Source organism: Anolis sagrei, chromosome 1 (genome assembly GCF_037176765.1).
Source record: "Anolis sagrei isolate rAnoSag1 chromosome 1, rAnoSag1.mat, whole genome shotgun sequence".
NCBI classification, from domain to species: domain Eukaryota; kingdom Metazoa; phylum Chordata; class Lepidosauria; order Squamata; family Dactyloidae; genus Anolis; species Anolis sagrei.
The window spans coordinates 25,258,048-25,281,400 of record NC_090021.1 but is presented as its reverse complement, the minus strand read 5'-3'; the positions used below and the strand labels follow the sequence as shown (position 1 = coordinate 25,281,400).

General features: G+C 40.5%; 1 protein-coding gene across 1 annotated transcript in view; it reads left to right on the top strand.

The window, feature by feature from the left end:
• Nucleotides 1-23,353, top strand: part of LOC132761514 (cullin-9-like) — a 38,138-nt gene continuing 14,785 nt past the window's right edge. Inside the window, exons 1-16 of the mRNA XM_060754449.2 lie at nucleotides 1-130; nucleotides 4,435-5,040; nucleotides 6,853-7,007; nucleotides 9,194-9,706; nucleotides 11,059-11,194; nucleotides 12,063-12,235; nucleotides 13,094-13,469; nucleotides 14,745-14,946; nucleotides 16,529-16,736; nucleotides 17,517-17,710; nucleotides 18,018-18,226; nucleotides 19,766-19,982; nucleotides 20,645-20,750; nucleotides 21,549-21,776; nucleotides 22,867-22,957; nucleotides 23,069-23,240. Coding sequence (XP_060610432.2) covers nucleotides 4,449-5,040; nucleotides 6,853-7,007; nucleotides 9,194-9,706; nucleotides 11,059-11,194; nucleotides 12,063-12,235; nucleotides 13,094-13,469; nucleotides 14,745-14,946; nucleotides 16,529-16,736; nucleotides 17,517-17,710; nucleotides 18,018-18,226; nucleotides 19,766-19,982; nucleotides 20,645-20,750; nucleotides 21,549-21,776; nucleotides 22,867-22,957; nucleotides 23,069-23,240 — 3,572 coding nt within the window. The 5' untranslated portion in view covers nucleotides 1-130; nucleotides 4,435-4,448. The remainder of the gene's footprint in view (nucleotides 131-4,434; nucleotides 5,041-6,852; nucleotides 7,008-9,193; nucleotides 9,707-11,058; nucleotides 11,195-12,062; nucleotides 12,236-13,093; nucleotides 13,470-14,744; nucleotides 14,947-16,528; nucleotides 16,737-17,516; nucleotides 17,711-18,017; nucleotides 18,227-19,765; nucleotides 19,983-20,644; nucleotides 20,751-21,548; nucleotides 21,777-22,866; nucleotides 22,958-23,068; nucleotides 23,241-23,353) is intronic.

Genomic DNA, 23,353 nt, shown 5'->3' with positions numbered 1-23,353 from the left:
TGCGCAGAAAATGCGGAAGTGATGGGGCAGCCGCTAAGCCGGAGAAACAAGGGATGCAGCCAGCAGGGTTTGGCTGAAGGGTTTTCATATAGTTCAAACGTATAGAAAAGGCCTTGGGGGCACGAGAAAGGTAGGCTTAAATGGAAAACTTTGGGGGAGCGTTCTTGTATGGTTTATGTGGCGCTTTTCATGAGACTCAATGCCCTCCGCTTCCAATTAGCGCCAGGTGGACCCCGCCCCTCACAGCTGCCTGCAGTGGGCGTGGCTAAGGCTGCAAGGGGCGGGGCTTAGCCGGGTGCAGGAGTGTCCTGTGGCTGATCTTGGAAAAAGGGTGCATCTACACTGTCGAAGTAATGCGGTTTGGCATCACTTTAATTGCAAGGGCTCAATACTGTGGAATCATGAGAGTTGCAGTTTTGCAAGGGCTTCAGCGAACTGCAAATACTCAGCATTGCATAGCATTGAGCCCTGGCAATTAAAGTAGTGTCAGATTCATTCTACAGTGTAGATCAGGCCTGGGCAAACTTGGGCCTCCCAGCTGTTTTGGACTTCAACTCCCATAATTCCTAACAGCTATGGCTGTCAGGAATTGTGGGAGTTGAAATCCAAAACACCTGGAGGGCCCAGGTTTGCCCAGGCCTGGCGTAGATGCACCCTACGATCCATCACTGGCAAGTCTTGTAAGGGCTGATAGCATTGTTGTCTATATAAATAAAAATGTAATGTTCACTGTATTGTCGAAGACTTTCATGGCCGGAATCCATGGGTTGTTGTAGGTTTTTCCGGGCTATATGGCCATGTTCTGGAGGCAATTTTTCTCCTGACGTTTCGCCTGCATCTATGGCAAGCATCCTCAGAGGTAGTGAGGTCTGTTGGAAGTAGGAAAAATGGGTTTATATATCTGTGGAATGACCAGGTTGAGACAAAGGACTTTTGTTTGCTGGGGCTAGCTGTGAATGCTTGGAAGCACCTGGGGGGAATCTTTTGTTCAGAGTGATTTCATGTGCCTGATTGTTTACTCTCTGTTGTTTTGCTGCTGTAATTTTTGAGTTTTTTAATACTGGTAGCCAGATTTTGTTCATTTTCATGGACCATTCTCACAACCACCATGTCAGACTACACAGAGAAACCATTGAAATCCACAAGCATGTGGACAATTTCAACAGAAAGGAGGAGACCATGAAAATGAACAAAATCTGGCTACCAGTATTAAAAAACTCAAAAATTACAGCAGCAAAACAACAGAGGGGAAACAAACAGGCACATGAAATCACTCTGAACGAAAGATTCCCCCTGGGCGCTTCCAAGCCATTGAATGCTAATCAAGGTGATCAGCTAAAACATTCACAGCTAGCCCCAGCAAACAAAAGTCCTTTGTCTCAACCTGGTCATTCCACAGATATATAAACCCATTTTTCCCAGTTCCAACAGACCTCATTACCTCTGAGGATGCTTGCCATAGATGCAGGCGAAACGTCAGGAGAAAAATTGCCTCCAGAACATGGCCATATAGCCCGGAAAAACCTACAACAACCCAATGTAATGTTCGTTTGCGATATTCACAGAACTCAAAAACCACTGGACGAATTGACACCAAATTTGGACACAAGACACTTAACAACCCAATGTATGTCCTTTACTAAAAAAAAAATGATTTTGTCATTTGGGAGTTGTAGTTGCTGGGATTTATAGTTCACCTACAATCAAAGAGCATTCTGAATCCCACCAACGATGGAATTGAACCAAACTTGGCACATAGTTCTCCCATGACCAACAGAAAATACTAGAAGGGTTTGATGGGCAGTGTCCTTTGGTTTTGGAGATGTAGTTCACCTACATCCAGAGATCACTGTGGACTCAAACAATGATGGATCTGGACCAAACTCTACAGGAATACTCAATATGCCCAAATGTGAACACTGGTGGAGTTTGGGCAAAATAGAATCTGAACATTTGGGAGTTGCAGTTGCTGGGATTGTTGCTCACCTACAATCACAGAGCATTCTGAACCCCACCAACAATAGAATTGGGCCAAACCTCTCACACAGAACCCCCATGACCACAAGAGTGGGCCGCAGCAACGCATGGCAGGGGAAGGCTAGTAGGTCATAAAAATCTGGATGCAGTTGTCAACCACAATTCTTTGTTATGTATTTATTTATTGTGTCAAAAGCAAATTGAGGGTTGTAATGTACTTCAAAACACAAGCAGTTAAAAACTTGCATTATACTAAATGTACTTTGACCAGTAGCTGGCCACTTGGAGTGCCTCTGGTGCTGATTTAAAAAATCTTAGTTTAAAATGAATTTATTTATTTATCGAATCAAGGGTACAGTTGTAATGTATTTTTAAAAACACACAAAGTTAAAAAAACTTGGCATTATATTAAATGTCCATTGACCAGTAGCTGGCCTCTGGTGTTGCTATAAGTAGGACCTCCATTGTGCATGTGGCAGAGCTCAGACTGCATTGTAATAGGTCGTCTGTGGTTTGCTCTTCTCCGCACTCACATGTCGTGGACTCTACTTTGTAGGCCCATTTCTTAAGATTGGCTCTGCATCTCATGGTGCCAGAGTGCAATCTGTTCAGCACCTTCCTAGTCACCCAGTTTTCTGTGTGCCCAGGAGCGAGTTTCTCATTTGGTATCTGCCATGGATTGAGGTTCTGGGTTTTAGCCTGCCACTTTTGGACTCTTGCTTGCTGAAGTGTTCCTGCGAGTATCTCTGTAGATCTTAGAAAGCTGTTTCTTGATTTAAGGCATTGGCGTGCTGGCTGATATCTGAACAGGGGATGGGCCTGAGATGTCACCACCTTGGTCCTTTCATTATTAGCTACTACTTCCTGGCAGATGTCAGGTGGTGCACACCAGCTAAACAGTATAATTTCTCCAGTGGTGTTGGGTGTAGATATCTTGTGATCCATTCTTTATAACCAGGAGACAAATATGTTTATCATGATAAAATCCCTTGGATTAGAATATCCTCCATCAGATGGAATGTTTGTGGGCTTTAGCTTTTTTAAGAATGTTTAAACTACTCTTTGTTAACCTGATGCCTTCAGGATGTTTTGGAGTACAGTCCACTATGGTATTATGGAACTGAATGTCAGTGTGGTATAAGGTCACCAGTTGGAAATGGTTTGAAGGCACTCAACAACAATAATTCTAGGCACCACATTTCTAAAAGAATATGGTCAAGCTGCAATGTGTCCAGAGAAGGGAGCCCAAAACGGTCAAATATTTGAAAACTTAGCTCTGTGAGGAACATCTTAGGGAATTGGGCATGTTTAACTTGGAGAAAAAAAAAGGCTGAGGAGGGACATAAAAGCCATTTTTAAACATTTGAAAGGATGTCACATTGAAGAGGGGATAAGCTTGTTTTCTGCTGCTCTGGAGATTACAACACAGATGAATAGATTCAAACTACAGGAAAAAACATTAGGAAGAACTTCCTGACGGTAAGAGCTGTTTGATAGTGGAATATGCTGCCTCGGAGTGCGGTGGAGTCTCCTTCTCTGAAGGTTTTAAAGCAGAGGTTGGATGACCATCTGTCAAGGGTGCTTTGATTGTGTTTTCCTGCATGGCAGAATTGGACTAGGTGGTCCTTGTAGTCTCTTCCAACTCTGTGATTCTATGACTTTTATGATTCTATGAACAAAATTGGACATATCGAAGGCACCAGGTTCAGAAGGGCTGGGGTCTCATCTACGTGACCATTCAATGCAGTTTCAAACCAGTATTGAAGAAAGTGGTTTCACTTTACATAGGAAATCCTGGAACCAATTTGAGTCCCAGATAGTGATTACGCAAACCACAGAACACTGATTTACATTAAGTTCTTCCTTTCATGCACTTTTGTTGGTGTTTGTTGTCTGGCTGTTACAATTTGAAGCTAGCTTCTAACTGCATTAAATGGCCAGTATAGACGGGGACTGGGATAGGCCATAATAAAATTATTTATTTTATTTATTTACCATATGTATACCCTGCCCTTCACACCTCTTAGGGGACTCAAGGCTGCTCAGGTATATAGGCAGCCATTCGATCCCACATGAACATACATCAAATAAAATAAACACATACATTAAAACAATAACTAAAACTTATCAAACATTTTAAAACACTTATTTAGAATCACTCAATCTGATATTATAGTCTGAGGCCATTCCAGCTGTCATTGTACTATTCTGTGGTCTCTTATTGCACTGTTACTAACCAAAATCTTGGTCCCACATTCAAGTTTTTAGCTTTTTCCTGAAGGTCAGGAGGGAGGAGGCCGATGTGATTTCACTCTGGGGGGAGTATTTATCTTTACAGTTGTGTTTATCTTTAAAGTTGCTGCAAGATTTGACTACCATCCTGAGGGGTTTCCATACTTTTTGCAGGTACAGTTTATTTTAGAGATATGACATTTTTTATCATCTTTATTCCAATAGATGTATTCCCGGCCATGGTGATTGAGAAGCAAAATGGGAGTGTTCTAGTGCATCTTGGGCCCAAGCTCCAGGCCTTTCCTGAGGAATTAGTCTCGCAGCGCCATGGTAACAATGGGCAGACTGAATACCTGATTCGTTGGCATGTTCTCAGCTCAGAGAATGGTTCTGGAAGCACCACAAGCATCTCTTTGACAGAAAGCAAAATGGAGAACATCCTGATGTGGATGCCTGCAGATGATGTCTCTGCCAACTGCCCAACACTCTTAGGCAAGAGGCAGCCCAAGAGGCAAGAGCTGGAGCAGAGACCATCTCACATATTCTCTCCTGAGGTCACACTGGACGAAGCCTCTCTTTTGGAGATGAAGAAGGATGTCAGGAATCTGGTACAGAGAGCTTCTTGGCAGATGGAGAGTACTATGGTTCCCCAGTCATCCATCTTGAACACTATCCATGTGCTCAGTGCCTATGCCAGTATCCCATCATTGATGGGTGTCTTCAAGGAAACAGGTGCCCTTGATTTGCTGATGAAAATGCTGTGTCACACAGAGAAACAGATCCGTTGCAGTGCTGGCAAGATGCTCAGGGCTCTGGCTTCCCATGATGCAGGTAAGAGTCATCAGAAGGACCTTTACAATTTATTGCCAAAGCTTTTCTTAGCCAGAATCACTGGGGTGATATGTGGTTTCTGAGTTGTATGGCCTCTAGACCATAAACACTTCAAGGGAGCAAAGGTGTGGCTATTTCCCTTACTATTGACTATGCAATATTTTCAGTTGCTAACACGCTAATGGACTGATCCCACTCAAACACTTGCAAGTTAGGGTTGCGAATTGCACCCTTCACACTTGGTTAATAGACATTGGTTCTTCCACCCTGGACATTCCAAAGGTATATATACTCCACTTACTTTACCGCCATTAGATCCTCTGAAGATGCCAGCCACAGGTGCAGGTGAAATGTCAGGAGAAAATGCTGCTAGAATACGTTGGCCACACAGCCCAGAAACCACACAGCAGACCTTTGCTATTTTTTGTAAAGTTTTGTGAGTATTCCAATAATTTAGGCTTCTAGGACCAAGTTGGAATATAAAAATACAGTTTGCATTTAAAATTACACTTATTATTTATTTACTTCATTTCTACTCTGCCTTTCTCGACCCCGGAGGGGACTCAAGGTGGCTTACAAATTGGACAATTTTTTTATGTCGCATAGATAAACAATAAAACACATCTCATCAAAATATAAAGCAATCTTAATATATAGGCAATTAAAATAGCTATCTATCAGTCAAACAGATGAAAAAACCATCTAAAATGCTGAGTCATTTTCAGAGTTAATACAAAGTTGATTCCCTTTGTGATGAGAACATGTATGCCCCTTCACCCTTAAACAGAGGCTTTTAAACAGAGGCTAGATGGCCATCTGTCAGGGGTGCTTTGAATGCGATTTTCCTGCTTCTTGGCAGGGGGTTGGACTGGATGGCCCATGAGGTCTCTTCCAACTCGATGATTTTATGATTCTTAACTTCAGGTACAAGATGAGAAATTGAACTTACTTGGGACTGAATAATCATGACAAAGAAATAGCTGAGCCATAAAGTAGCAGGTGGCTGTTTCCTATTATAGATGCACTTATATTTGATTACGTATTTATAATGATTTGAGTTCAGGATTAAAAATAATAATTTTACAGTATATTTTTTTATTTATTACCCTCCTTTCCTTATTGCTCAAGGGGGGGGGGGTACAACACAAAATACATAATCATAATAAACACATTCAATAAAAGCATATATTAAAACTTACTTCTATGAAATACACAAAATACATGGAACAAAGATTAAAATACAACAGATATACAACTCTGGAGACCAGGGTTCAAATTCCTGTTCAACCATGGAATCTCACTGGAGTGACCTTAAGCAAGTTACACACTCTCAGGCCCCTTCTATATTGCCATATACAATCCAGATTATTTGTTTTGAAGTGGATTATATGGCAGTGCAGACTCATGTCCAGTTCAAAGAAAATAATGTGAATTATCTGTTTTGATAATCTGGATTATATGGCAGTGTAGAAGGGGCCTTAGCCTGAGAATATTCCACCTTAGGATCTTTACAAGTCAAAAACGCAGGCACACAACACTGCAGTTTCTCCATCCATTCTTGTTTCATTTAAACCTGTTTGTTACTTTATGGCCTGTATTTTTATATGTGTCTATAAATATTGCTCTGCCTCGTTTTGTAAGGTACTCTGCTAAAATTCCTGACCAATACATATCTTTATTTTTATTGTGTGACTCTGTAAGCAGTGTAATGGACCTTCTGCCCTAAAATCTAAGTGGTGCCATAGAACAAACTCAAAAAAAAAAACCCCAAAAAAGAACAAAAAAACACTTCATAAATGTCTTTGGTTTTAGGAAGCCGAGCCTATGTTCTCTTATCATTGAGCCAGCAGGATGGCATTGAACAACACATGGACTTTGACAGTCGCTGCACTCTCCTTGAGCTGTTTGCAGAAACTACATCCTCAGAGGAGCATGGCATGTCCTTTGAAGGGATTCCCCTTCCTCAGGTAAAGAAATATGAATGGGCGAGTATTTAACTGGGTTTTTATTTTGATCTGAACAAACCTCCTCTCAGATTCATTCATTCTGTTCAATGGCAAAAGGGGTTTTGCTTCTAGTATAAACCAATAACATAATTTTATTACACTGTATTGATTTAAAGATCATAAACTTCAAAATTAGCAACTCTCAGAGTGTCATAAAATCAGTAAGGCGTTAATTTAATGATCCACAGGTATTTGCATAGCCTTTATATCAAACAAGATATCCACATAATTTTTATTCCATGTATTTATTATTTTTCAGCAATATGTATTATTATAATATCTATAAAGATGATAATTCTCCCATATGATTTATATCACTATATCAATGTAGGGTAATTTTCTAAAATGATACTCCCACCTCAAAGACACACAATGAAAATATTATTATAATCCCACTAATCTATCTTTTTAAACACTGTCTTCATTTTACCATACAGACAATCCCCGAGTTACAGACATTCAATTTACATGTGACTCATAGTTGAGAATGGGAGTGAGACAACAGAAAAATGAGAGTAATCTGCTCCTAGGAAGGGAAATTAACTCCTGTAAGATTTATTATGGGAAAAGGTATCTCCAGTGAAGCTTTATCACCAATCTTTGTTTCTACAACAAGCCACATTTTTCAAAATCCAATTGTTACGTTGCCAGAAAGTAAGGTGAAATCTTTTGAACAGGGGCAGAGACAGCAAAACAAATGTGACAGGGGTGTTAACCCTTCCCTATGCTATGCAAAACATTTATTTATTTATTTACAGCATTTATAAATTCTCACCCTGAAGGGGACTCAGGTCAGATCACAGAACACATATACAGCAAACGTTCAATACAGTTAAACAGACAGGAGAGATAGAAGTGTATACACACACACATTTATATATATGGACATTCCCCCAAATTCGGCATCCTGGAGGTTGTACTCAATTCTGGCCACAAGGAGGGACTGTTGCTCCATCCTCTATGTTGTAGAGCCCTTGATCATAGACTTCCACCTTTCTTTTGCTTGCTGGAATTTCTGATATTTCCTTTTTATGGTTTCATAAAATACCTTCCCGCTTAAGCAGTACCTAATTTATCTACTCACAGCTATTTTCAAACTGCTTAGGTGGACAGTCAGCAGGGCTGAAGATCAGGCGCTTGTCCTGACTTGGGCTTCGAACTGCCAACCTTTTGATTGGTAAGATTTATTGCAGCTGGTGATTAACTAGCTGTGCTAAAGCCCAGCCCTTATATATATGTGTGTGTGTATCTCTCTCTCTCTCTATATATATATATAGCTCCACTTAAAAGTATCAATTCACATATAAATTCAACTTAAGAGGAAACCTACAGAACCTATGTTGTCTATAACTCAGGGACTGCCTATACTATCTTCATTTTTTATTTAGTGTTTGAAACCTGCCAGTGTTTTGACATTTCTTTTTTGTATATAAATTATTTAAATGGTTCTCATTCTTTTAAATAAAGTATCAGTTGATGTCTCAAGCAAAATAACTTTATTCATTTCTGCCAGTTCTAAATTTTTTGGAATCCAGATTTCTTTTAGGGATAGTTCTTTAGTTTTCCATTTTTGGGCATAGAGTAGTCCTGCTGCAATAATCGTGTAATGTACTGACTTGAAATTCATGGTGTCCATTTGTTTATTTGGAAGTCCCAATAGAAATAAAGTTGGGTCTAGTTGTAATCTGATTTTAAATTGTAATAATTGATTGTAATAATTTTGTATCAATATCCAATATTCTTTTGTCTTGTTACATGTCCATCACATAGGATAAAAAAAAATCCATATAAAATTAAGCTTCCAACATATATGGTATACAGATACACAGTGAACAAATGAACAGGCCCATGGCATAAATAGATTCAATATTTCATTTATGCATAGATGGTTGGCATCAATGGTTGTGTTTTCAACATGCATCTGAAATTAAATATCACAGGGCTGCATTTGGGGTGCCAAATGGAGAATTGTCATTAGGATCAGACTGATGGAGAGAGTGTGGACACTGGTAGCAGTGGATGAAGAGGCAGACTGAGTTCCAATATACAAGAAAAGTGCTGGAGATAAAGAATCAGGGCTGTGCTGAGCTGGGAAGGGAGAAATTGGCATTTTCTGGTTTGGAGTGTGATCTTCTTCTTCGTTTCAGATCCCAGGGAAGCAACTCTTCTCCCTGGTGAAGCTTTACCTGTGTGCCACGTTCCTCTTGGACAAGCTCAACAGTACCGTAGAGCTAGGGGTGGAGAGTGACCACTCTGTAACCTCCAGTGCAAACTCTGAGGTAAAGAAGAGGTTGCTGTGTGAATTTGACTTCAGTATGGCCATGGCCCACCTCATTTCAGAGCTGGTGCGAGTTATGGGCTGGGATCATGGCCTGAACCTTCGCCACTGCAGAGCAAATCAGCCTCGAGGGATTCGGTCGATCTTCCAGCACCAGATTCCCACCTGTGCCTCTATCCCATCGGTCACACCCTTAAGCTACAAGGAGGAAAGTACTTTCAAGTCGCGCTCAGCCTTCCCCAGTCGTAATGGTTACATGGAGTACCTGAAGGAGAAGCTGGTGCATGGCATGCGTGTGCGTATGTTGGAAAGCTATGAGAAAGTCTCTGCAGGAGATGAGGGTGAATTCCTCCAGAGCAATAATGGCACTCCTCCACTCCAGGTATGTTGGCTTATGAGATCCCTCAGGACTTGGTTCTGTAATTTAATATATACATTAAAAAACTAGGAGAGGTGCTCTTAATCAGGGGTGTGCTGGATGGGATTACACTCCTCTTGGAGACACAGGTTCACAGTTTGGGGGTATTCCTGGACTCAGCTGTTAAGCCAAAAAAAAAACACACCAAAAGACAGATTTTGGTGGCAGCTAGGAGTGCATTTGCACTGTTAAGGCTTATGCACTAACTGGGCCCATTGGACCTGAACACTGTGTCACATGCCTTAGTGATATCCTGTTTGGATCATTGTAATTGCTAACTGGGATAGCTACAAGAAACACACAACTCTCTTGTTGAAACAGTTCCATTGGCTGCCGTTTAATTTCTGCGCAGACCCAAAAAATACAGTTTGAACTTCATTATAGGGGTCTACACTGACCATATAATTCAGGTCAAACTATATTATTTGGTAGTGTAGAGCCAACCTCTGTTCTCACATCTGCTCAAGTACATTAGATAAAACAGGGAACAAAGCTTTCTCAGGGTGTATCTACATTCAGCTTGATATACCTTTAAGTGCTCAATGCTATGGGATCATGGGAGCTCTAGTTTTACAAGGTCTTTATTCTTCTTGGCCAAAGAGTGATGGTGTCTCACCAAACTATAAACTCTAGGATTTCATAGTATGCTATGGAATCAATGCTATGGAATCATGGGAGTTGTAGTTTTACAAGGTCTTTACTCTTCTTGGCCAAAGAGAGCTGGTGTCTCACCAGACTACAAATCCTAAGATTCCATAGCATTGAGCCATGTCAGTTAATGTGGTGTCAAATTGCAAGTTCGGGCTCTCCCTTCCCAGAGAAGTTACGATAGGTATATTGATATAAAGCTGTGTCTTACACAATATACTGGATCTTGTCACTTCCTATACAGTTTTTTTTTAAAGATACATATTTTAACCTGGTTAGTTTTGATTATTTAATTGTGTTTTAACTTTTGTATCTTGTGGATTTTTAATAATGTCATTGCAACCATTATAAGTTGCCTTGAGTCCCAATCTTGGGGAGGAAAAGGCATAGAGCAGGGTTTGGAGTGCCCAGGAGATGCAAGAGCAGGTATGTTTGTATTGATATTTGGTTGTAGCAGGAAGGGAGAATCTTGTTGATATGTATAATATATTTTTTGCTTTCCCACACTCTTGTCAATTAGGTGATCAAGAGAATCACACCTGTTTCAAGAGATGAGTTATGGTTTCAAGCTGTTCATGTGTAGTCAGGGAGTTTTAAGGCAGACATTGTTGGTTCCAGGAAAAGAAAGTAAGTTGAGTAATTTTCAACATGGCACTCATTTTTTCCAGGTTTATTGGGAGTCCTTGGGTCGCACGTATTGGGTGCATTGGCACATGGTTGAAATTGTGGATTCATCCAGGTGTGCAGATCAGGAAGCCCAGAAAATGGTCTCCAGCCTCACAGAGATTCTGAGAGAAGACACAGGTAAGATGATGCTGGAGGTGTACATTATACCAAAAGAGAAAACTACTTTCCACTTTAGGGCTGCACTTTGCTGCTCAAGCTGTGCTGTAGAATGGAACTGTATTGCTGTCTTTGGTATGAAGATGTAGAAATAGACTTTGAAATTATTATTGCCAGAGCATTTGGCACGCAGAAGTCCTCAGGTTCCTTATCTGGCATCATGTGTTAAAAGATCCAGGAGATTGGAACAGCTGTTACACAGTGAATAATAATAATAATAATAATAATAATACTTTATTTATATACCGCTCTATCTCCCCAAGGGGACTCAGAGCGGTTCCCAGGTAACATCATAAAACATACAAAGTAAAAATGACATAACCAAAACAATATAAGTGAACACATACGTTTAAGATTTTTAAGTCTTTTGATACTTATTACAATTGGATAACGCTGCTATTCTCTTAGAAAAAGAACTCACTAAAACTCATTAAAAATTCCAAAATTACCAAAATTCATAGAATTTGCCATGTAGAAATCAAGGCAGTCCCTACAGATGGTCATCCAGCCTCTGCTGGAGACTCCACCACGCTCCAAGGCAGCATATTCCACTGTCAAACAGCTCTAACTGTCAGGAAGTTCTTCCTAATGTTTAGATGGATGGTCTTTTCCTGCAGTTTGAATCCATTGCTGTATACCCTAGTCTCTAGAGCTGCAGAAAACAAGCTTTTCCCCTCCTCAATGTGACATCCTTTCAAATATTTGAACATGGTTCTCATGTCCCCTCTCGACCTTCTCTTTTCCAAGCTAAACGTACCCAGATGCATATCATGGTATAATTTCTGAAAATATCTAAAGAACTATTTTGCAATTTTGTATTTACCTGCAGTTTACTGCAAACCACTTGAAGGACTGTACTCCTTGCCATATCTGAGAGATCAGATAAATGAAGAGTCTGGGAACCTGAATCGGGCTGAATGGTGGGAGCTGCTCTTCTTTGTTAAGAAGCTAGAACTCCCCAAGCAGCAGGAAATTCTCAAGCTCATCCAACAGAACCAGAAGGTACACAGAGAATCTATTGAAATCCACAAGCATGTGGACAATTTCAACAGAAAGGAGGAAACCATGAAAATGAACAAAATATGGCTACCAGTATTAAAAAAAACTAAAATCAGGACAGTAAATAAAGAGCAACACTCAGAAAACAGGGGAATTCTCAAGACTCAATCAGGGCTAGTTAACACCACCAAACAAATGGCCCCCCAGGTAGCAATCAGCCATTCTTTGAGGCTGCAAGGCCATTAAATGCTAATCAAGGTGGCCAATTGCAACATTCACACGCCTCAAGCAGACAAGAGTTTTTTTCTCCCACCCTGGACATTCCACAGATATATAAACCTCACTTGTCTAATTTCCAACAAACCTCACAACCTCTGAGGATGCCTGCCCTAGATGTGGTTGAAATATCAGGAGAGAATGCTTCTGGAACATGGCCATACAGCCTGGAAAACTCACAGTGACCCAATAATCTCATGGCATTGAACTCTCCAAAAAATCTGTCCCAGAACTTTATGCAACCTCTTGGAGCAAGTGTGCTGAATGTTTGCAGGGAAAAATAGAATAACAAGCAAAGTATCTCTTACCTGGAATTCTCAAATCCAAAATGGTCCATACAGATGGCTGCGATAGTGATATCTTTGCTTTCTGATGGTTCAATGTACACCAACTTTGTTTCATGTACAAGATTATTTAAAATATTGTGCATAATATTACCTTCAGACTATGCATATACAGTATATATGAAATATGAATGATTTTTTTACACTGTAGGTCTTTTTTGAGGGGGGGGGGGTATAAGTGGCCCTGAGAGCCTTGACTTATCATGTAGTCTGTATGCATTCAACCCTTTTCTTTTTTAAGATGTCAGAGCTAGATGAAGAGGGCCTGATCCAGCTGTCAGTGTCGGTAGAGTTGGCTCAACAAGTATTGTGTATCCTGAGTGACCACTGCCAGGGTTGCACCCAAAGTGATCTGCAGAGTTCCCAAGTCTATCTCAAGTATTCCATTGGCAAAGGGAGGACAGAGCGGAATTGCCAACATGTGAATGGGGTCCCAGCAAACAGTGGTGGCATCTCTGAAGATTTGTCATCCAAGAAACCAAAGAAGAAGTTGGCATCTGCTGAAGTGCCATCTCCAGCTACAACCATGGGAGAAAAGACCGATACACAGCTAACTAATGACCTCCTCAAACTGGAAGGACTTTTCTTCCCAGAGGCCCTGGATGAGAAAGCGAAAGGTTAGTACCAGTCAATAGCACCACTGACATTTTGATTCAAATCGCTAGAAATGGGCTTTATCCTTGATACAGCTTAGGCACAATGGTCACTAAATCTAACCAAAATGGGAGACAGACAAGTAGTTCCTACTTCATCTCCGTAGAAATATAGGAAGCTACTTTATACTGAGATAGTGGTTCATTTAGCCCAGGGGTCCTCAAACTAAGGCCTGAGGGCCAGAGTTTGATACGGCCCTCCAAGGTCATTTACCCGGCCTGCACTCAGGGTCTATCTAAGTCTGAAACGACTTGAAAGCACACAACAACAACAACAATCCTACCTCTTCATCCAAAAGCAAGCCCACACTTCCCATTGAAATACTAATAAGTTTATATTTGTTAAAATTGTTATTTATTTATTGTATTATTTTTAAGTCTTTTTGCATTACAAATATGTGCAGTGTGCATTCATTCATTTTTTTTCCAAATTATAATCCAGCTCTCCAACAGTTTGGGGGACTGTGACCTGGCCCTCTGTTTAAAACGTTTGAGGACCCCTGATCTAGCCTAATATAGACCACTCAGACTAGCAATAACTCCCAAAATTCCAGGGAAGTTTCTTCCCTAAACTTAGCTGAGGTAATGTCGCAACCTCAATCTTACTAGACTTTTGGAAAAGGAAAATGTATTAGGAAATTACCTATTTTTTCTGCACCAACAAAGTATTTGGCATCAAGGTTCAGGTTGGACATTGATATGAAGTGTTTGTTTACTAACAGGAATATGTATATAGTTGGAAACGTATCTGTAATGCTTCTAGAGATTCTAGGAATTATGATAAAGTGAGAGAGTGGATGCCTAGCTTTCTATGACTGATTGGAAGATATGTTTGAGTTTTTGAACAAAGGAATGTGGAAAAAACTGATTTTATTTCCCTCTTTACATCCAGATCAATCCTCTTTTTATCATTCTGATTATATTATTATATGATGATATTTTTGAATTAAAATGTTGAGTGACTGTTATGCAATCCTTACCACTTTTCAATTAAATATTTAATTTGTAAGGCTTCTTTGATAGTAAAACTCACAACGTCGGTTCAGAGGCCATATATTCTGTGTAGGTTTTTTTTAGACTGGCTGATGAGGGAAAGCAGCCTTTGACAGGAAGTGTTATGAAAAGGCCAGGAGACTCAAAAGATGTGCAAAATAGTCTACAGGGGGAGAGGAAGTAGAAGTGAGGATGCACTGATGAAACTGATTGAAGGACTGTTGTGCTGATAGATCTGTTGGTCAGCTTTCTGCAGTGTGAAGATGGTAGGGAAGAAAAGTAGCTTGGAGCAACTGGCCGATGCCATGGAGATGATCCAGAAGTCCAATAATGACGTGGAACTGCAGATGGCTGGTCTCAAATTCATTGCCAAAATCTTGGAGGAGAAACCTGGGCAAGAGCAGCAAGAGAAGCAACCCCTCAAACCAGAGAGTGAGCTCAGCATTAGGTCAGTTACATTTTCTTTGTGTATCCTCTTTGTAATTAAGTATGCAGTATAAAGAAATGTGGAATCATGTGACTTTTTAAAAAAGTAGTTACCGTATATACTCGAGTATAAACCGACCCAAATATAAGCCGAGGCACCTAATTTTACCAAGAAAAACTGGGAAAATGTATTGACTCCAGTATAAGCTGAAGGTGGGAAATAAAAATAGATACCAATAAAATTACATTAATTGAGGCATCAGTAGGTTAAATGTTTTTGAATATTTACATAAAACTGTATTTTAAAATAAGACTGTCCGACTCTGATTAAACCATTATTCTAACCTTCTTCAGTGTAAATGTGGTTATGTATCTTTCCAATAATAATAAAGAGAGTAAAATGATACATGTAATAATAAAAATAGAGTAAAATTATGAATGTAATAATAGAATAAAATAATAAATGTAATAATAAAAATAGAGTAAAATTATGAATGTAATAATAGAATAAAATAATAAATGTAATAATAAAAATAGAGTAAAATTATGAATGTAATAATAGAATAAAATAATAAATGTAATAATAATAATAATAATAATGAGAGTAAAATAATAAATAACTTTGACTTGAGTATAAGCCGAGGGGGACTTTTTCAGCCTAAAAAAATGGTTGAAAAACTCACCTTATACTCGTGTATATACGATAGTTTATAATGTCCCAGAGCAGTGGCTAATTTTATTGCCAAAAATTGCAATTCTTAAAAAAAGTAATTATATTTCTCATTTTCTAAAAAGCATTACTTTTGTGAGGCTTTTGTATGCCAAGCATGTTCTTTGCACTCTGAGCTATGCCACCTCTCAAAAGGATATTGGCAATAAGCTCAATTCCATGATCTATAATTACTGCAAAAAGAGTAAGAAATCTTGTGCACCTTTTAATAGCAGTGCTGATGAAGCAAAGAGTTGTCCCATAAATTTGTATAATTGTGGAGGTGTCTGAAATCTGAGGATTTTAAGTGGAGATATTGCAGTCTGAGATGAATTAGTTCAAACTTGAGTTTGTCAAACAGCTTCATCTGTTTTGTACACTGAGGTTTCCTGGGTTTTAATCAAATACATCTGAAAAAGGATTATGCCTATCCTCTTAAGAAGGTTACTAGAAGAAAAGGATTAATATTTTGAAAATGGATAGTATTTTTGAGGGGGGACTATACTGTTGACCTGTGGGTTTGGTTTCAAGACACCCATATACAATTTAAAAAAAAAATCAAGCTTGCTTTTTGGAATACTTTTAGGCTGAAGATATGGAGGACCAACTGTAGATTTTTAGTTTAAAAAGTAACTTTCACAACTATCTTTCAGCCAGCCATGCTCCCAAACTCAATGGAGTCCAAAGATACTACCCTAATACCTCAAAACAAACACCTGGAGGGCCGCAGGTTTTGCAGTCCTGGTCTGAACCTTCGGAAGAGAATGACAATTTATTTTCTGTTCACACTCTTGACATTATCTTTCCTGTCTGGAATCTATGTTGCATTCAGACCTCAACTATTTCCTAAACCAGTTGCTTCATTGGATGACTACCTTGTTTTTGCTTCCTACAGGGAGAAAATAGTAAAGATGCTGGTGGAGTTGCTGAGCTGCCAACGGAAGGAAAAAGTGTTCATGGTGTTGGCGCTGCAGGTGCTTTATGGGCTCATGGCAAAATACGACTGGCGCATACTTTTTGCCAGTCAAGGTGGGCTGAGCTCTGTACTGCACTGCATGCAGGAGCATCCAATGGCAGCACCAGTGCAGCAGGCAGGACTTGCTGTAAGTTGGACACATATTGGAATTTTAGATGGCCAGTATGCTTGTTTAAAAATATTTTAACCTGGGTTTTGGAGTAAAGCCCTCAGAAGACAAGTTAAAGCCAGTTAATTAAAAACCATGAATATGAACTGCTGGAGTAGCAGGTGGCCAATTTAAGAATGTTTAGGGTGTTTAATCTGGTGGTGCAGTGGGTTAAACTGCTGAGCTACTGAATTTGCTGACTGAAAGGTTGGCGGTTCATATTCAGGGAGTGAGCTCCTGCTGCCCCAACTTCTGCCAACCTAGCAGTTTGAAAACAAGCAAATGTGAGTAGATCAATAGGTACCATTCCAGCAGGAAGGTCACAGTGCTCCATGCAGTCATGCTGGCCATATGACCTTGGAGACGTCTATGGACAACGCCAGCTCTTCGGCTTAGAAATGGATAGGAGCACCACCCCCCAGAGTCAGACACAACTAGACTTAATGTCAAGGGGAAACTTTTACCTTTATCTTTAGGGTATTTTTAATTGGGGAAAATGAGTCTTTTAAAAGTCTGCTTCTCTTTTGCAAAGAAGGGACCAAGTGCAAATCTTTTTAATAGGGAATTCTACAAACATGGGGCACCCTTGAAAAGACGCTTTAGGCTCAATCTGTCCGGTAGATCTTTCCAGAGGGATTAGTTGGCACTGATTTGTTCTGAGTAAAGTGGGGAAACTATGAGTAAATTTTACAATTTCAGTCTCCGGCTTTTTCATTCTTCTTTCTTCCCTGTTGCTGAGCTGCTGTCTTTGATTCCCAGGTCTTGAAGGTCCTGTTGGGTGCTGGAAACTGTGACTTACCAGGTGCTTGCAGGAAGCCCTATCCTCTGGACCACTTTGCTGCCCAGATGATGCAAGAGATCTTTGCCAACATTGGCTCTTCGTCCAGCAAGGATCCTGACAACTTACTCCGTGCCATCCCAGCAGCGATTGAGAAGATGCTAACCACACCTGGGTAACTTTGAGTGGAAATCTGGATGGGATAAAATAGTATGGTGACTGAAGAGAACTCAGACTGTGGAGGAAGATGTGTAGTCTTTTTGTTTCTGTTGAGCGTTTTGACCAAATATTCAGTTCCTCTGGAAACAAAAAGACAAACTGACTCTTTTTTTGCTGCTGCCAATGTTGTGAACTTCCCTGGGGCTGGGATATACTGCATGAACCATTTGTTCTGTTGTCATATCTCTCTCCCTTGTACCTCTTGCTGTAACCAGCTATGGAGCAGCTAATGCTAGCAGTCACCCTTTCATCTCTTTCCATAGGGCCTCGGCAGCAGTTCAAAATGGTCTCCTGGTGCTGAACAAGCTGATCACTTACTGCAAGGATCTTGTAAAGCAGCTGGAAAACCATGGCCTCCTCTCAGTTCTGCAAAGCTGCTGCCACTCAGATGAAAGCTCAAATATGATTCTGGCTCAGATCGTGTTGAGACGTGTGGCAGAACCTAACTTACTTCTGAGCCAAGAGAGCACAGGTGCTGAATGCTTGTTCTCTAAGTATGAACCTGTTTCATTTAGTGTAAACACTCCAGTTATGATCCGTATCTCTGCTTCTCTCATTCTGGTGCGCTAGAGATGGAAATGGTGCCTTGAGATTAAACTACCACATACTCAGGGTATTGGGTGATTAAGGGTGGCTCTTACCTTCTAAGGAGGAGGTAATGGATTGGATGAAGAAAAACAAATTGAAACTGAATCCAGACAAAACAGACATGCTTGCCATCAAGGATCCTAATCTGGGGATGGAGGTGTGTCAACCAGTTCTGGATGGGGTTACACTCTCCCTGAAAACTATGTTTTCAGCTTGGGAGTGCTCCTGGATCCCTCTCTCTAAATGTCAGCCCAGGTAGATGTGACTGTCAAGAGTGCTTACGACCAGCTTCAGCTGATAGGCTAGCTGCGCTCCTTCCTAGATTTGGAGGACCTTAAGGGTAGTGCATGGGCTGGTAACCTCAATGCTGGACTTGTGCAATGCACTTTACACTGGGCTACCTTTCTACCAAGTTTGGAAACTCTGTTTGGTTCAAAATACAACCACATAGGTTACAGGGACTTCTAAGAGTGAACATTTTACATTCATCCTAAAGTCACTCAACTGACTGCCAATTAGTTTCTGGGCAAAGTATAAGGTGTTGATATTGACCTTTAAAGCCCTACATGGTTTGGGTCCAGGTTACCTACAGCAAACACTGAGGTTCTCTGGGGGGCGGATACTCCAGCCTGCCAGAACCCAACTGGCAACCACCACCCATAGGACCTTTTCATCAGCTGCCCCACAAGTGTGGAACGACCTGCCAGAAGAGCTCCGACAGCTAAATCAGCTGTCATAATTTAAGACACAAGTGAAGACCTATCTCTTCTAATAACAAATTTTAAACTCCCACTTTATGTTTGATTTTTGTTTGTGTATTTTAATATGTATTTTGTGGAAATATGTTTTAATATTAATATTTTAAAATATTATGTGTTTTGATTATGTGTTTTAGTAATGTTGCAACCTAACTTGAGCCATGAGGGTAGGCGGGGAAGAAATAAAACTATTATAATATTATTATTATTATTAATAATAATAATAATAATAATATCTATGGATTCCGTATTCATGAACTCAACCATTCACAGCTGGAAATTACCCCAGAATTTTTTTTTATAGCAAAATAAATTTGATATTTTATGTAAGGGTCACTATTTTGCTACATCATTATATGTAATGGCTATTGAGGGACTTTTATATCCATGGGGGTGGGATGCTGAACCAAACTTCAGTGGATGCTATGGGCCTGAAGAAAGTTGTGCTCCATAGGATGTCTTCACCCCTCTCCTTATATAGTCCTTTGTTTCTTATTATTGGTTCTTTTCAGGATTCTGAGATGTAAAGCAGCATTGTTGCTGTCCTGGGGATGATTTTTGAGGAATGTTGGTGGCTGACCTGAATGGGACATCTTGACAAACAAAACTTCAAGGCAATGATAATGTTTCAACTATGCCTTCTCATTTTTTCTCTCCTCCATAAGAGCTTGCAGCCCCCCTTACCATTAAGAATATGAATCTTGGAAAACTTGTGAGCAACCTACGTGCCAACTTCATCTGCAAGGAGATAGTGGAGCACTGTCTCTGTGCTTGGAAGAACCATCCAGAGGAAGACTTCTATGAGTTTCTGTTAAATGTCATTCTGCTTATAGACTTGGCTAATCTGGGATCTGAAAAGGATATACAGCTGGAAGCCTTAAGGCAAGTCTCATCTAGCTTTGTAGTAGAGCATCTGATATTATTTGCCTGTTGATAAAGGTTTAATATATTTGCATGTATAGAAAGAAGGATTCTGCGCTTGCATATTTCTGTCTCCTTTTGTATCCAGAGTATTCATCTAGTGTGTGTTTACATACTTTCTGTTCGCTGTAGGGATTTTAAAATTTACTTTTAGCTCTATGTGTGTGTGTGCATATAGAGCAAGACCACCGTAACTATGGAACCCATACCCACCTGCACCTGGGGAAAAATGGTCTCTCTAGTAACTTGTCCTCCAGGCAATTCTATGGTATGCCTCCAGAGGGTGGCAGACTTTCCTTCTTTAAACAGATGTTCATCCTTCTAGAATATTTTAATTATGTGCTTTTGCATGGTGGGAGTTTGGACTAAATGGTTCTTGTGGTCTGTTTATCCCAGAGAGAAGTATGCACCTATATATATTATGTAAAGGGAACATTACTTCTTAATAGTGAGCAAAAAACAACAACCCTCTGTGTTAGGGGAAATGTACATAAAATGCATATGATTTTTTGTTCAGACTTGTTTTTGGCCTGTTTTTCAAACTGATTTTGAAATAAGAAACAGACTTACTGCAGGGAGAATAAAAAGTTGAGTGAAACCTAAATCTTTCTCTTTCTGTCCAGGATTTTGAACAAATGTTTGGATAGTTCCCAGAAAGAAAGTCTGCCATGGCATAAGACTATTGAGCCTTGCTTGTCCTCTATGAATATTCATATAAATGACCGAGAGGTAAGGAAAAAATTATTTTGATGTGGTGTCAAACTGTATTCTACTATGTTGATCTCCCCCATGTTAGTCCCTACTAGAGAAGGATCAGTGAATCAACAAGACTTACCTAGCTATGGCCTCAGTCATGTATTGATTGATTGATTGATTGATTTACAGTATTTATATTCCGCCCTTCTCAGCCCGCAGGGGACTCAGCATGGATTACAATGTACACATATATAGCAAACATTCAATGCCAAAGACACACAACAGATATAGACAAACAGTCAGAGGCTATTTAACTTTTTCTGGCCGCCAGGGAAGCTGTTGCTTTCATCGTCCATCTGTGACACTGATGAAGTACTTCCGCATTCCCCGCATGCTTTTGCTGGAGTGCTTTGCTGGAGTCTTTTTTATGGCCTCGTAATTTTTTGTTAAATTAGCCTCCCCACACATAGGTGGTACCTAATTTTCCTACTTGACAGATGCAACTGTCTTTTGGGTTGCAAAGGTCGACAACAAGCTACACAATTGGTTGGAAGCTCACCTGGGCTGACTTCGAACTCATGACCTTGTGGTCAGAAGTGATCTTGATGCAGCTGACACTCAGCTGCGCCACAGTCCCGGTGCCACAGTCCCGGTGCTATATGTATGTAAGGAACCCATTTTACAAAGAGTCCTGGAGGAGGATAATTGATAGGGAAACAGGTGATATGCTGCATGCTACCCAGAAAACATTGGTCGATGATGATGATGATGATGATGATGATGATGATGATTAGTTAACCACCTCTCCTTGTGGCTCTCCATTGTTTGCAGATCATTCAGGAGTGCACCCATTTCCTGCACCGCCTGGCCACCCTCAACAAAGATTGTGCTGTTCTGATGTGCTGTATGAGGGCGCAGGACATCTTGACTAAAGTCGTAGGGAAACACAGTTCCAGCCTGTTGTGGGCGACAGAACTTGGGGAGAACCTGGGCAAATGTGAGAAGTTTGCCAGCTTGTATAAGAAAATGACGGTCAGCATCCTGGCTGGCTGCATTCAGGTGAATCTCAGGTTCCTTCTCTGTTTCCAGTTTTGGAGAACAGGTCAAGTAGCAGAGCCAAGTGGGTAGGATGCTGTGACCAAATACACTAAAGCAGCATCTGAAAAAAAGACCTAGGATGACTAAGATGACTAGGAACAAATTAGTTATCAATGTGTTGTCGAAGGCTTTCATGGCCGGAATCTCTGGATTGCTGTGAGTTTTCCGTGCTGTATGGCTATGTTCTAGAAGCATTCTCTCCTGATGATTCGCCCACATCTATGACAGGCATCCTTAGAGGTTGTGAGGTCTGATGGAAGCTAGGCAAGTGGGGTTTATGTATCTGTGAAATGTCCAGGTGGGAGAAAGAACTGTTTGAGGCAGTGTGAATGTTGCAATTGGCCAGCTTTATTAGCACTGAATAGCCTTGTAGCTTCAAAGCCTGGCTGGGGGAATCCTTTGTTTGGAGGGATTGCAACTTTCTCACTTGCCTCAAACAGACAAGAGCTCTTTCTCCCATCTTGGACAGATATATAAACCCCACTTGTCTAGTTTCCCACAAAACTCACAACCTCTGAGGATGCCTGCCATAGATGTGGGCGAAATGTCAGGAGAGAATGCTTCTGGAATATGACCATACAGCCTGGAAAACTCACAGCAACCCAAATTAATTATCAGTTACTACAATGGAGGAAATTAATATTCTTATAATGCTAGGACCCAGGGTCATCATCTACTGAAGCCGAACTATTACCGCACATAGTACATAGTGGAATTCACTGGCATAGAAAGTGGAGACGGTGACCAACTTGGCCAGCTATAAAGGGGGATGATGGGGCTATCAGTGATGAACTATTTATTATTCCCAGTACCAGAGACAGCATAATATTTTATGGGTATTTGTCATGTTCTGTTTGTGTGCTTCCCAGAGGAAATGATTTGGCCGTTGTAAGAAACAGAATGCTGCGCTAGGTTAGCATTTGGTTTAATCTGGCAGGACTTTTCTTATGTTCTTTAAGCAGGTTCAGTCCCAGCAGGTGGATATCTATAAAGCTGGCCATTTCTGCCTTTTTATTTGTCCAGAATCATGTTCCTCCTCTCTCATTGACAGATGGCTTTAGGGCAGATAGAAGGACATAGGCGGAGTCATCAGCCTATCAACATCCCTTTCTTTGATGTCTTCCTACACAATCTGTGTCAAGGTGAGCATTCATCATTTTAGTCTTTTGTGTTTTATCTGTCTCATTGCTTTTAATGCGCTGTCTGCTTATACCAAATGTAGATCCCTTCATTGTTTTCTCCTTTGGCTTTAGGCTGCAGCATGGAAGTAAAAGAGGACAAGTGCTGGGAGAAAATAGAAGTATCCTCCAACCCACAGATGGCCAGCAAATTGACCGATGGGAACGCCAAAACCTTTTGGGAGTCAAATGGCAGTACCGGCTCTCACTACATCAATGTCTACATGCATCGTGGGGTGGTTGTCCAGTGAGTATACATGGTTGAGATCGGGTCTGTGCGGAGAACGGATTTGGGGCTTTAGCTTGATGGTTTAGAGGCCTTCTCTACCATCGTATTGTTTGGGAATGAAAAGTGGGTGG